Source organism: Sapajus apella, unplaced genomic scaffold, assembly GCF_009761245.1.
Source record: "Sapajus apella isolate SASKATOON/1434 unplaced genomic scaffold, GSC_monkey_1.0 scaffold77, whole genome shotgun sequence".
NCBI classification, from domain to species: domain Eukaryota; kingdom Metazoa; phylum Chordata; class Mammalia; order Primates; family Cebidae; genus Sapajus; species Sapajus apella.
The window spans coordinates 3,875,760-3,886,932 of NW_022437017.1; the positions used below are offsets into that span (position 1 = coordinate 3,875,760).

Consider the following 11,173-nt stretch of genomic DNA (forward strand, 5'->3'; position numbering starts at 1 on the left):
TGGTTCAACCGATTCTCCTGCCTCAGCCTCCCAAGTAGCTGAGATTACAGGCACCCGCAGCCACACCTGGTTAGTTGTTTTGTATTTTTAGTAGAGATGGGGTTTCTTTTTTTTTTAATTTCAAAGTCTCATGAGATCTGAAGAGATGGGGTTTCATCATGTTGGCCAGGCTGGTCTCGAACTCCTGACCTTAAGTGGTGCACCAGCACTGGCCTCTCAAAGTGCTGGGATTACAGGCATGAGCCACCTCAAGTGGCACAGTCCAAGTTCTTAACCTCCATGAGGGCTTGAGGCCCTCGGGGGCAGGGCGAGGTGAATTCTCCTTCTGAGAGGATAATAGGGGTTGGTGGGGCCTGGGGCACAGGCCTGGCTCAGCACAACTTCCAGGGGTTCCCTTGGAAAGAAAGTGAGGTGGGTGCTGGCTGGCAGAAAGATGGGAAGACTTTATTTCTCTGGAAACAGAGGGGTAGGGGGCGGGGGCCAGGGGTTAGGGCAGGGGAATGTTCTCCAGCTTCTGGTCCAGCGTCTTCAGGTCATCCAGGAAGCGGGTTGGGGTGAGGATGTGTGAGGACCCTGGGCAGGAGCAGAGGTTTGGGGATGTTTTTGTGGCGGGGGGGCTGCCTCAGTCTTTGACAGGCTCCCACTTGGGTTCCAGCTGATGCAGATCTGTCCCTGTCCCTCAGCAAACCAGGCTCCTGATGCCATGTACTCGAGTCTAGAAGCCTTGAGTATACAAGGCCAGCCCCGGGGAACCTGAGCGCCAGAGCCCTTGAACCCCCGGGAACCACCAGGAACCCATGCCCCAGAGTCCCTGAACCCCCGGGAACCCAAGTGCCAGAGCCCCCAAACCCCCGGGAACCCCCAGGAACCCATGCCCCAGAGCCCCCGAACCCCTGGGAACTCGAGTGCCAGAGCCCCAGAGCCCCCGAACCTCCGGGAACCCAAGCGCCAGAGCCCCCGAACCCCCGGGAACCCGAGCCCCAGAGCCCCCGAACCCCTGGGAACCAGAGCCCCCGAGCCCCCGGGAACCCGAGCCCCAGAGCCCCCAAGCCCCCGGGAACCCGAGCCCCAGAGCCCCCGAACCCCCGGGAACCCGAGCCCCAGAGCCCCAGGGTCCCAGAGCCCCAGGGTCCCCGTCCTGATGACTTACCAATGAGCACCTCCCACTTGCCCTCAGTGGCCCTGGTGACCTCATAGGCGGCCCGCATCTCCGACATGGCCACGCCGCCCATGACATACACTATGAGTCGGGGGCCCGCCCGGGCCTCTACGCCGGCCTTGTTCTTGTGCCAGTGACCGAAGCGGGCACTGTGCGGGGCAGGGGCAGAAAGTCCAGGCAGGAGACCCTCACCACCGCCAGGCCACCCACCTAACATGGACCTGGGCCTGGGCGGGGGTGGCCCCAGGCCTCACCTGACAGCGGCCTGGGAGCTGGCTGCAGGGGTGGGGTCGGATACGAAGGGCCACAGCTTCCTGTCCAGCCGGTCGTCCACGGCATCCTGGCAGCCAAGAGGGAGGGTCAGGGGAGGAGCTCCAGGCAATAGGCCCGGGGTCAGGAGCGCCCCCCACAGGGTATTCAGGGGCCAAGATCCTGGCAGACACCAACCACCATCTGTACCTCCTACCCCTGGGGTACCCAGGAGTCTAGGCCTCTAGTCCATTGGGGACCCAGAATTCTAGACCCATAATTCTGTGAGGACCTAGAAATCTAAACCCATAACTCATTGGGGACCCACAAATCTAGTCCCATAACTCCTAGGGGACCCAGAAATCTAGACCCATAATTTCTTGGGGACCTCCTGGCCCTTGGGGACCATCAGTCAACACTCCTAGTCCTTTGGACCCCAGAGTCTGGGCCCTCAGTCCTTCGGAGCCCCAGGAATCCAGTTATTCAAGGTCCATGGGGAGGAGGTGGCCCAGGTCTCTGGCAGAAGGAGGGGCCGGCACTCTTAGAAGGACAAGAAGGAAGTCAGGAAGCCAGGCCCTAGCCAGTCACCATTGGATGTTGCTGCCCTGTGATCCTGGGAAGGCCAGGACTGGGGTTGGGGGGATCCTGAGGGGGCAGGGGAACAGACTAGAGAGAGCGGAGGCAGGTGGGAAGGAAGTGAGGTTCCCCAGCACAGGCCCCGCTGTCGCCCCAATTCCTCAGCTGCGGGCTCGGTGCCCCCCTCAGCAGAGCAGATCGGTGCCAAGGGAATGCCAGCAATGAGGATTTGCCCTTAAGCCCTGAAGCTTAGTGCCTCAGGCAGGGGGAGGCTGGGCCACCAACTGATGCAGAGAACTGGGCCCCCCCAACCTGCCCACCCAGTACCTCCATCACGTCCTTGATGACTGGGGTCCAGCGGGACAGCTGATAGGTGGGCTCCATGCGCTCTCTCGGCTCCAGCCGGCTGGAGGCCCCTGAGCCCTACAGGTGGGGCAGGGAGGGCCGAGGCGGGCATTGAGGGGAAGGAGGCTGGTCACAGAGGGCCTGGGCCTGGTGTGGCTGGTGGGGTGAGGGATGGCAGGCAAAGACGGGGAAATGGAACAGAGAGACAGAGACAGAGAGAGAGAGAGCCAGAGAGAGCCAAAGAGAGAGAATCAAAGGGAGAGAGAGAGAGAGAGAGGGGGGAGGGGGGGGGGGGGAGAGGAGGGGGGGGGAGAGAGGAGGAGGTGGGGAGAGAGAGAAGGGGAGGAGAGAGACAGAGATAGGGAGAGATAAGAGGCAGTGGGACAAAGTCCGAAGGCAAAGAGAGGGACCAGAGATGAAGTAGGAAAGACAGAGAGGGAGACGGGGACAGAAGGAGGACGGACAGGGGAGGGGAGCGAGACAGAGAACTGGGAGAAAGGGGAAGGTTGAGAGAAGGTAAGAGGCAGAGAGATGGACACAGAGAAATAGCATGCAGTGAGATGGATGAGAGATCGGGGGAGAGATGGGGAGGGGGGGGGGGCACCATGGCATGGGCGGGGTGGGGGGGGGGGGGGGGACACAGGGCCAGAGAGAGACAGGAGAGGCTCATCCGATAGTCAAGCACGCACAGGAAGTGGCTGTGTGCGGGAGCTGGATGGGTGGGGGGGACCCTTGGAGACCCCGGGAGCCCAGGTAGACAGTGTGTCATCACCCCTGTGCTGGGGACCCTACTCCCTGCCTCTGGGACTCAGACCAGCCCTGCACTGCACCACTTCAGAGTCCAGCATGGCAGCACCCACCTCACCCCCCCCCCGCCTACCTTGTGAGCTGGGATTGGGGAAGGCTCCCATATCCTCTGGGCCCCAGATCAGACCAGACACACTGCTTTGGGTCCCCCAGAAACCACGCCACGCCTGTGTACCACCAGCCCTCTTGACTGGCAGGGCCCCAGCTGTGCCCCGCACCCTCGACCCGGATCCCCCCACACCCCTCCCGGCGTACCCCGGGGTTGGTGACAGTGCCTCCCAGTTGCTCCAGGTTGCGGATGAGGCTGCTGTGCGCCTGCACGTTGGCATGCTGGATCAGCTTGGCCAGGTTCTCCTCACTCACGCCTGGGACACGGGGATGGGTGGGCTGGAGGCGGTAGCCAAGTGGGTTCCCGGGTTTAGGGGAGTTTGGGGTGGGCTGAGGAGCGCCCAGGATTCGGATGGGCGAATCCTGCAGTGGGGAGGGCCTCGAGACCCTGGGCTAATGTGATCAAGAGTGGGGAACCTAGAAGGGGTAGACGAGGGGCTCCTCTAGGTGAGACGAGGGAGCCCCACATCTGTAGGAATCACAGATGTGGGGGTGTCTGCATCAGCAGAGGGCCCCCACCTCAGTGGAGGAACCCCAAGCCAATGGAGGAGGGTCCCTGAGTCCAGAGGGTAGCTGTGGGGGTTGGTGGGCCCAGTAACTGGAAATGACCCGGGGAGAGCTGTGGGGTTCGGTGGTTCCCAAGACTGTGGGAGATGCTGGCGAATGGGGGCATCCCGACGCCCCGCAGCCCTCACCCACCATTCCGAAGGAGGATGTAGAGCAACAGGACCCGGATCTTGTCATAGGCAGGCACCGCCGCGTCCAGGAGCACCGGCACGATCAGCTTCATAGAGTCCTTGATCTTCTCTCCCTCCGCGTCGGAGCCCATGGCCAGGTCCTGCGGGCAAGGGGTCAGCCGTCCACCGGCCACTACGTGTCAGGGAATGGGACAGGAGGGGTGGGCCAGGGACGTCCCCGGGGGTAGGAGAGCCAGGGCAGTCCCCAGGATCCTTGGCGAGAAGACATTCGGGTCCTACCTCATCTCAGCACCAGGTCCCTCAAGGTCCTACCCCTGTCCAGGGACAGTTTCTCCACAGGCCCTGCTCCTTACCCAGGTCCCATGTCTCCAAGGCCCCACCCACCTACGCACAGACCACAGCCCTATCCTGAGATTCCCCCCGACCCGCCTAGGCTCTGCCTTCCCAGGTTTCATTTCTCCAAAGCTCCACCTACTTCTCCAAGGGTCCAGCCCTCATCCAGGTCCCACCTCTCCAAAGCTCCACCCCTCACCCAGGTCCCATCTTCCAAGGTCCTGCCTACCTCTCCAAAGTCCCACCTACCTATGTACAGGCCACACCCCTGTCCTGGGACAACCTAAGGCTCCGCCCCTCACCCAGGTCCCACCTCTCCAGGGCCCTATCCACCTACATACAGGCCACACCTTCATCCTAGGACCACTTCTCCTCTCCAGACCCCCGTTCCCCTCCAGGTCCCACCTCTCTCCAAGGCCCCTCCCCCAGGACCTCCATATCTACAGTTCGGCCCCTCCCCAATGCCCCACCCCCACAGGCCCCGCCCCACCTGCTCCACGCTACACAGCTTCTCTACCGAGCCCTTGAAGTGCTTCATGCAATCATCCGCTAGATGCAGGTGTGTAGAATACTGCGGGGTGCAGGGTGGGAGTAGAGGGGTTTGAAGCCTGAGTCAAGGGAGAACAGACAGAGCTTGGGCTTGAGGGGCCGAAGTGTACCTGCCGCCTGCCCACCCAAGCGCACCTTGTTCAGCTCTTTCTGGTACTGCGGCATCTTTTTCAGGATGTGGGACAGGTCTTTGATGTTGGCCTGGGGAGGCAGGGGAAAGACGGCAGGGCCTGGGGGGCAAGGCCAGGCCATGCCCACTTGGGACCCACTCCAGGCTAGAAATCCCGACTGTGGCCCTGCCCCCATGGGGAGGGGCTTTTCTCCAGCGGCACCTGTGGTGACCCGGGTCTGCGCCTACCTTGTCTGTGGTCAGCCTCTTGCTCTCACAGAAGGTCTTCAGGAGCTCTGTGACCTTCCTGGCCATGAGGGTGGGGAGGGGTGAGGTTACCCCAGGGGTAAGCCTACTCAGGGGTCACATGGGGAGGTGGGGTGAAATTGGAGGCCAGTCTGGAGTCACACTCAGGGGCGCTCACAAGGCCGAATGCCTGGCAGCAGCCAGGGATTCCAGCGCCATGACCAGACCCACAGTGGGGGAGGGGGACCTGGTCCCCATGTGCACGCACTTGGACACATCCGCGATGTGCATGTGGCGAAGCTCCGCCCACAAGTCATCCTCTTCATCCAGCAGGACGGCCTTCTCCCGCGCCTCACACAGCCCAGTGGTCTCGTATCTGGAAGGGAGGAGGGAGCCTGGGGGTCAGGGGAGCTGACCGGGGAACCAGGTGGGTGGCAAGGGTGGGGATGGCTTCCGAGTCTGCAGACCTGTATGTGTCCTGCTCTATGTCCAGCAGGTCATAGGCCATGGCCTGAAATGTGAGTTCATGCAGCAGTGGGGAGACGGGGTCGGCTGCCCGGTCCATGATGAGCAGCTGCGAGCGGGTTTTCTCTGGGCCCTGGGGTGGGCGTTGGGGTAGGAAGGAGCCACTAACCCTAAGCCAGCTGGAGCTGCCCCTCACCTCCCAGCACGCGCCCTCACCCCCCCAGCACACCCCCTCACCTCCCCAGCACACCCCTTCACCTCGCCCAGACTGGGAGTGTCTGCCTTGAAGGCGTTCAGCTTGGCCAGGACGGCGTGGGCCAACTGGGCTGTGTCCTCTGGGCCCCTGGCAGGGAGGTCAGACACGGGGGGACATCATCAGGTATGGGGTCAAGGATGGGGTTGAAGGTGGGAGTCAGGGGCCAGGGTGAGGGCTGGGGTCAGAAGAGAGGTTAAAGCTTAGGTGCTGCACATGTTCAAGGCGGGGAGGGGTCCCCACTTGTGGTAGCGGATGGCCGGGTACTCCTGCAGCGTGGCACACAGTGTGGCAATCTGTTGGGCCAGCGCCTCGAGCTGCCGCGTGCGCTCCCCTGCCCGGAAGGGGCAGTAGAGGTTGTAGGTACTGTGGGGGGCATCGAGGGAGAACACCTGGATGCGGAGGGGGAGAGATGTGCCAGGACTGCTGCTGCAGGTGCACACCTGCCCCAACTCCTGCTGCCGTCACCTGGTCCCTGAAGCCTACTCTGCCAACTTGTAGGCAGGCCCCAGGTCACCCCCAAACCAACCCCAGCCCCTGTCCCTTAGGCTGGCTGTACAACCCTGTGGTGCGCTCTGTGCTGCCCCCTGCAGGGGCCCAGTGGGACAGAACTCAAGGCAAGTGCTCCTTGGACTTCGTTGGTACAGCCCCTTTTTAAATCTTTACTTCATTAATCTGTTTTTGAGACAGGATCTCGCTCTATCACCCAGGCTGGAGCACAATGGTGAAATCATAGCTCACTGCAGCCTTGACCTCCCACGCTCAAGCAATCCTCCCACTCCAGCCTCCCGAGTAGCTGGGATTACAGGTGCACACCACTATGCCTGGTTAATTTCTTTCTTTCTTTTGATTTGTCTTTCTTTTCAAAAGACTGGGTCTTGCTCTGTGCCCAGGCTGGTCTCAAACTCCTGGCCCCAAGTGATCCTCCTGCCCTGGCCTCCCACAGCACCCAGCCTCAGTATCTGTTTCTGAGGGAACAGGGGACATTTGGTCACAGACCCCCACCAGGAGGAGCCTGGGCCGTACCTGGGACTCATAGGGGAGGAAGGCAAGGTGAATCTCCTTCAATGTCTTCACCACTTTTGCCAGACGAGAGCGACCCAGCTCACTGAACAGCGGCTCAGGGCAGGCTGGGGTGAGGCAGGAGGGGGGCATCAGGCCAGAGCAGCCCCCACATCTCCTCGCCCCAGACCCTGACACCCTGGGCTCCCCTCACTCACTGTCGGTGAAGAAGATATGGGCCGCTTTGTAGGTGAAGGTCGGGGTTCCCCGGAAGTCTGCGATCAAGGCCTGAACCGACTGGGGAAGGTGGGTCACTCTCTGGACCTGAGCCTACACCCGCAGGCTCGTTGTCTGCCCCCACCTCCCAGCCACTGCCCATCTGCCACCATATGCAAACACGGATGGACAGGGTCATGCATATGTGCACGTGCACACCAGCATCCACATGGGTACATGTGCACGCGCGCACACACACACACACACACAGACATGCATACACAGATGCACAAACGTACACATGCACACATACACCTGTACACACATGCGTGCACATACACATGCTCACTCATGTAGGCACCTTCTCTGTGGGGCTCAGCAAATAAATGGCCTCCAGGCTGGGAATGGGTTCCCGCCGTTTGTTGATGTCTTCAACAACTGGGAGGAACAGAGGAAGGGACATGGGTGGGTGGCATCCAGGCAGGGCCACGTGGGGAGTCTCAGGTGTGGGGAGTTGGAGGCTTGGGGAGGAGGGCTGGATGCTTAGGGGCAACAGCAGGAGAAACACACCTAGGGGGTCACCCAGCTAAGAGCCACACGAGAGGGTTCTGTACACTTGGGGTTCTGCAGCCAGCTGGGTTCCCAAATTTACAGACAGGGAAACTGAGGTTCTCAGAGGACAGGCTCCCTCAGCACCTGTCCCTCAATGGCAAAGTGACTGGGGCACCTCCTGGAGTCACCCATCGAAGGCTCTGCATTCTTGGGTCCCCACATCCAAAGTCCACCCTGGAAGTCCCACACAGGGCTCCATGCAGGGGCTGCACGGTCAGGAAGGGGTTGCAGCCGAGGAGTCCTGCAGGGGAGGTCTGAAATTCGTGGGCTCCCGGGGTCAGCTTGCAACATTTAGGAAATGTACTTGGTCACATGATCGGGGCTGTCTGTGCAGCAGAGAGCTGTATACTTGGGAGTTCTGGACGATTTGAGGGGATCCTACACTCCAGGGCTGCACCCTGGGAACAGGGCACATTCAGGGGGTCCCGCACTCAGGTCCCATCTCACTGGGGACGCGTTTACTCACTGGTGATGCCCTCAGCTAGGATGTCTGACATCTTGCAGCAGGAAGACAAGATGCGCATGCTAGGGTGATCCATGATAAGCACCTGTCCAGATGGATGGACAGATGGATGGAGAAGCAGGCGGAAGAGGCCACAGCTGGCCCCAGGAAGGGCCAAGGCAGTGGGAGGGGCAGTTTCAAGGGCTGGCTGGGCAGGAGGACCCAGGACCCATTCACCCAACTCCACCCCTGTGGACAGGCAGTTCTCAGGGTCTCCACATTCAGGGTGTTCCTCATGGGCCTGATCAGGGGCTACCTCTGGGTACCGAGGCATTTGCCTTGCCCATACCTTCCACTCCCCATCCTTCTTGACACTCCGAATAACTCCACTCAGAATTTCTGCAGGGAAGGGAGGGGAGGGGTCAGAATGCTGGTTCTCCGGTCCCACCACTGCCCCAAGTCTTTTCAGCCTTGGGGCTGAACCCCCATCTTAATTCCCATTTACTTTTTTTTTTTTTCCAGACAGAGTCTCTGTGTCACCAGGCGCCAGGCTGGAGTGAAGTGGTGCCATCTTGGCTCACTGTAACCTCCACCTCCCGAGTTCAAGCCTCAGCCTCCCGAGTAGCTGGGACTACAGGTGCACACCACCATGCCCAGTGACCTTGTGATCTGCTCGCCTTCGCCTCCCAAAGTGCTGGGATTAAAGGCGTGAGCCACCGCACCCGGCCTACTTTTTTTTTTTTTTTTTTTAAAAGAGAGGAAGGTCTCACTCTGTGATCTAGGCTGAAGTGCAGTGGTGTGATCATAGCTCACTGCAGCCTCCAACTCCTGGGCTCCAGCGATCCTCTCACCTCAGCCTCCCGAGCAGCTGGGACTACAGGTGTGTGTACCACACACTGCTAATTTATTTTTATTTCTGTACAGATGAGGTCTCGCTATGTTGCCCAGGCTGGTCTCAAACGCTTAGCCTCAAGCAGTCCTTCTGCCTCAGCCTCCCAAAGTGCTGGGATTACAGATATGAGACACTGCATGGGAACCGCATATTTTTACCCCCCAGTTCTGTGAGGTGGCTTCTGGGGTCACCCCCAATTCACAGACAGGGAAACAGATTCTTAGGCGACATGCAACTTACCTAAGCATCCTGAATGGCTAAATGGCAGAGTGCCTGGGCAAAAGTAGCTAATCAATAACACGTTTTAGATGAATGAAAAGTGGAGAGCCAGGATCATCTGCAGCTCTATTTGCCTCTAGAACTAGGCTCTGGGCTTCTCCACCTACTATCACAAGTTTTCCTGCTGTCCTTACTGGTTTCAGCCAGTCCCCTGACCCTGGTCTAAAATGTAGGACCCCTGGGTCCCAGCTGTGAGGCATGCCTAGCTGTGGCTATCCCGCCGACCTCCTGCCTCAGTTTTCTTATCTGTAAAACGGAATCACTGTTTTCCCAATCTCCCCCAATTAAGGGGGTCTGAGCCACCGACTGCCCTGCCTAGAGGAGGGAGAGAAGAGAAGTAACGGGGTGGCCCCGCCCAGCCACGTCCACTGTGCCATGTCCACTGTTATCAGGACGGCCAGGGCGGAAGGAGCAGCTGAGACCGGAACTCCCCGAGTGGAGAAGGAGACGCCTTCCACCCCTCCCCCAAGAACCGGGGCCCGTAAGGCCTGGACGACGGGCTTCTCCAGTGGGGATGGGGCAAGGAGGAAGGCGCCCCCTGCATCATCCCTGTGGGGCTTGGACACGTCCCCTGAGCGCTCATAGCCTCTGGGGTCGCTGATCAGAGTCCCGGGGGGGTCCCAAGAATCCAATCCCTGAACTTTGTCCGGCTCAAGAGATCCTAGAGTGTGAGCATCCAGTTGTACCCTCCTCCCCTGGCAGGTACTCTAGGAGGCTGAGTCTGGGCCCCAGCCTACGCCACCCTCTACCCGTCCCCTTTGGGTCCCCGGAGTCCGGTCCCCCAATTTTGTTCCGCTCCGGCACCGGTGAGCGGGGACGTCCAGCTGGGGCCCCCGTCCCCGCCCGCCCCCTCGAGGATCAGCTGCTGGGGCGCCCAACCTGGCCCAGAACTCCCAGACGCCACGACCCCGGGGTCTCAGAGCCCGTGTGCCCCCGCCCCCCAGGGGACGCCAGAGCCCGGCCCCGGAGAGGCACTCACTTTCCCCCACCACCGCCTTCAGCCCCGAGGGCGCCATCTTCCCAGAGGGGCGCCGCCGCCGCTTCCGGGTCTGTCCCAAGGTGGGGGCGTGGCCCCGCGCGTCACCCACGTGGACCCCGCCCCGCGGGCCCTGGCCTCGCCCCCTGCGCACCTGGCCCCACCCCGCCGTTGGTTCTCGCCCAGGCCCAGGAAGTTGAGTCCCCGCGGGGAGGACCGGCAGGTGCGTCCGCGCTGCCGAGCACGAAGTAGTTGGAGGGGCACACCTCGACGACATGCTCGCAGATGGGAGTTCAGACACACACTTCCTGGCTTGCGCGCGAAGTGGGATCGCAGAGCAATAACCCCTCCAGCTTCCCGGGGCTGTTCCTTGTCTGCAAGATACGCGGTGCACACTCGATGCCACCAGGCCGCCACTGTCTGGCTCTGGGATCTTGACCCACTTGCCTTCTGTACTTCAAAGTGTAGAAGCAGCAGCAGCTTGGATAACTTTTGATGGATTTAGGAGGATGGGAGACCTCGTGTGCAGACACCTGGATGTAATTGTCATTCAGTCCTGCCCGTGCCCCCCACCTGGAGTGCGCTGCCAAGGAGGAAACCGAGGCTTAGCGGGATCCCTAATCCAAGGCCATGACGAGTGAGCCTCCTGGGATTCTGGCCAGGATCCTGTCCCCAGGGAGCGCCTGTCACAGTCTTACTCTCTTCTGGGTGCAGCCACGTTTACCCTCGTGAGCCAACAATCGAATTCACATGCTGATACACACATGGGGAGTGACGCCCTCAAATGCTGGCAAACACACACACATCCACACTCGACTTGGAATTTCAGTGGCTACTCCTGCTGTGTCCTGTGGTGT

The 11,173-nt window shown here is 60.7% G+C and overlaps 1 protein-coding gene across 4 annotated transcripts; it reads right to left on the reverse strand.

The window, feature by feature from the left end:
* Positions 1-423: 423 nt before the first annotated feature.
* On the reverse strand, positions 424-10,423 carry STXBP2 (syntaxin binding protein 2). Of its 4 annotated transcripts, none has more exons than XM_032252000.1 (19): positions 10,320-10,423; positions 8,519-8,568; positions 8,194-8,275; positions 7,477-7,553; positions 7,118-7,196; positions 6,924-7,027; positions 6,141-6,289; positions 5,903-5,987; positions 5,647-5,777; positions 5,448-5,555; positions 5,183-5,240; positions 4,960-5,025; positions 4,766-4,846; positions 3,944-4,082; positions 3,392-3,501; positions 2,312-2,407; positions 1,414-1,499; positions 1,151-1,308; positions 424-573 (listed from the first exon to the last, which is right to left on the reverse strand). In XM_032252000.1, the coding sequence occupies exons 1-19, from the start codon at positions 10,354-10,356 to the stop codon at positions 488-490; spliced, it is 1,782 nt and encodes a 593-aa protein (XP_032107891.1). In that variant the 5' UTR covers positions 10,357-10,423; the 3' UTR covers positions 424-487. The 4 variants fall into 4 exon arrangements, with proteins under 4 accessions (XP_032107891.1, XP_032107890.1, XP_032107893.1 ...); XM_032251999.1 differs by having other exon boundaries at positions 5,647-5,840; positions 5,882-5,987; XM_032252002.1 differs by having other exon boundaries at positions 10,316-10,393.
* Between the last annotated feature and the right edge of the window lie 750 nt (positions 10,424-11,173).

Bases quoted from the DNA above. Each gene is read 5' to 3' on its own strand.
- STXBP2 (XM_032251999.1), bottom strand. From the start codon at position 10,356: ATGGCGCCCTCGGGGCTGAAGGCGGTGGTGGGGGAAA. The intron at 7,197-7,476 runs GTGCCTACATGA...CACCTTCCCCAG, and splicing joins TGCTGAGCCCCACAGAGAAG to TCGGTTCAGGCCTTGATCGC. The intron at 5,988-6,140 runs GTGGGGACCCCT...CCTCCCTGCCAG, and splicing joins CCGGCCATCCGCTACCACAA to GGGCCCAGAGGACACAGCCC.